Source organism: Cystoisospora suis (assembly GCF_002600585.1).
Source record: "Cystoisospora suis strain Wien I chromosome Unknown contig_1548, whole genome shotgun sequence".
NCBI classification, from domain to species: Eukaryota; Apicomplexa; class Conoidasida; order Eucoccidiorida; family Sarcocystidae; genus Cystoisospora; species Cystoisospora suis.
The window spans coordinates 32,754-33,897 of NW_027154348.1; the positions used below are offsets into that span (position 1 = coordinate 32,754).

The 1,144-nt window shown below is 46.8% G+C and overlaps 1 protein-coding gene across 1 annotated transcript in view; it reads left to right on the forward strand.

Annotated features, from left to right (window-relative positions):
* The window catches only part of CSUI_003461 (dna repair helicase), a gene marked incomplete at its 3' end in the record, with an annotated part of 8,408 nt that extends 7,499 nt beyond the window's left edge, over positions 1-909 (forward strand). The window contains exons 8-9 of the mRNA XM_068063659.1: positions 387-643; positions 741-909. Of these exons, the coding sequence (XP_067924367.1) occupies positions 387-643; positions 741-909 (426 nt within the window). The remainder of the gene's footprint in view (positions 1-386; positions 644-740) is intronic.
* Positions 910-1,144: the final 235 nt, after the last annotated feature.

Below are 1,144 nucleotides of genomic sequence, written 5' to 3' on the forward strand. Positions count from 1 at the left end.
TTAAGAAGAGAAGACGCTGGCAAGCAACTTCCATTTAAAGACAGACAAGCAGGATGATGTGTATTCAGGCATGAGAGGAAGAGGTCGAGGAGAAGGATAGAAAAGAATCTTCTCATAGAGCGGGAAAGAAGAAACAAGTCGTTCGTTTTTGCTTCATTCATTCCTCCAAAAGATTAGAGGCTGGGTTTAGATGCGCTTCTGTAAGGCACCATAGAAGAACGAGAGAAACTCTTTGCCAAGGGCGACATAGCGTAGCTATCTACTCTCTATAATGTCGTGCTGTTTCCTTTGCTTTAGGTTGTTCTTTTTTCTCCGTCTTTTCTCAAAACGTTCTATCTCTGTGCATCGTTCTCTGTCTGTCTGTCGGTGGATGGATGTGTGTGTAGAATCTGTGGCCACTTGATGAAGCAGGAGTGTTAGTGAGTACCTACACTATGCTGGCATTCAGTGGACGGCGTAGTGCGGCAGCTGAGCGTATCATGCAGCAGGTCAAAGAGCGAGAATGGGGTCTCCTGATCTTTGATGAAGTGCAGTTTGCTCCCGCACCTGCTTTCCGACGTATCAACGATCTTGTCAAGTACGCTCGCGGCTCTTCTCGTAGTCCCCCTCCGCCCTCTTTTCCTCTCTCTATCTACATATATGTGTGTACCGATGAAAGCATCCATCGGTGGCGGGCATGTAGTTATACTGGAGAGAGCCTTAGAGAGGGGAAAGACACCATGCTCGCTGTTTGTATCTAGAGTTGTCGTAGTAGTCATAGTAGTGGCAGGAGTGACTCGTGTGGGGAATAATGACCACAGTAGTCAAAATACCAGTAGTAGTAGTAGTGGTACTGATGGTAAATGTCTCCGTCGTAGTAGAAGTAGTAATAGTAATTATAGTGATAGTCGTAGTAGTAGTGATGGCTAACAGTACTAGTAGTAGAGTGACTGGTATCAATCGGGCTGGCGGTATGAGTAGCAATGCTCCTAGTAGTTCTAGGCGTGTTGTCCCGCAGTAGTAATAGTAGTGACGGAGGTAGTGCTAGTAGTAGTAGGAGTCGTGGTGTATTGATGCAGTAGTAGTGGTAGGAGTCCCGATACGTGAGGGGGGCAGTACTAGTTGTATTACCAGTAGTAGGCGTGATGTAGGAGAAGGGGCGGCA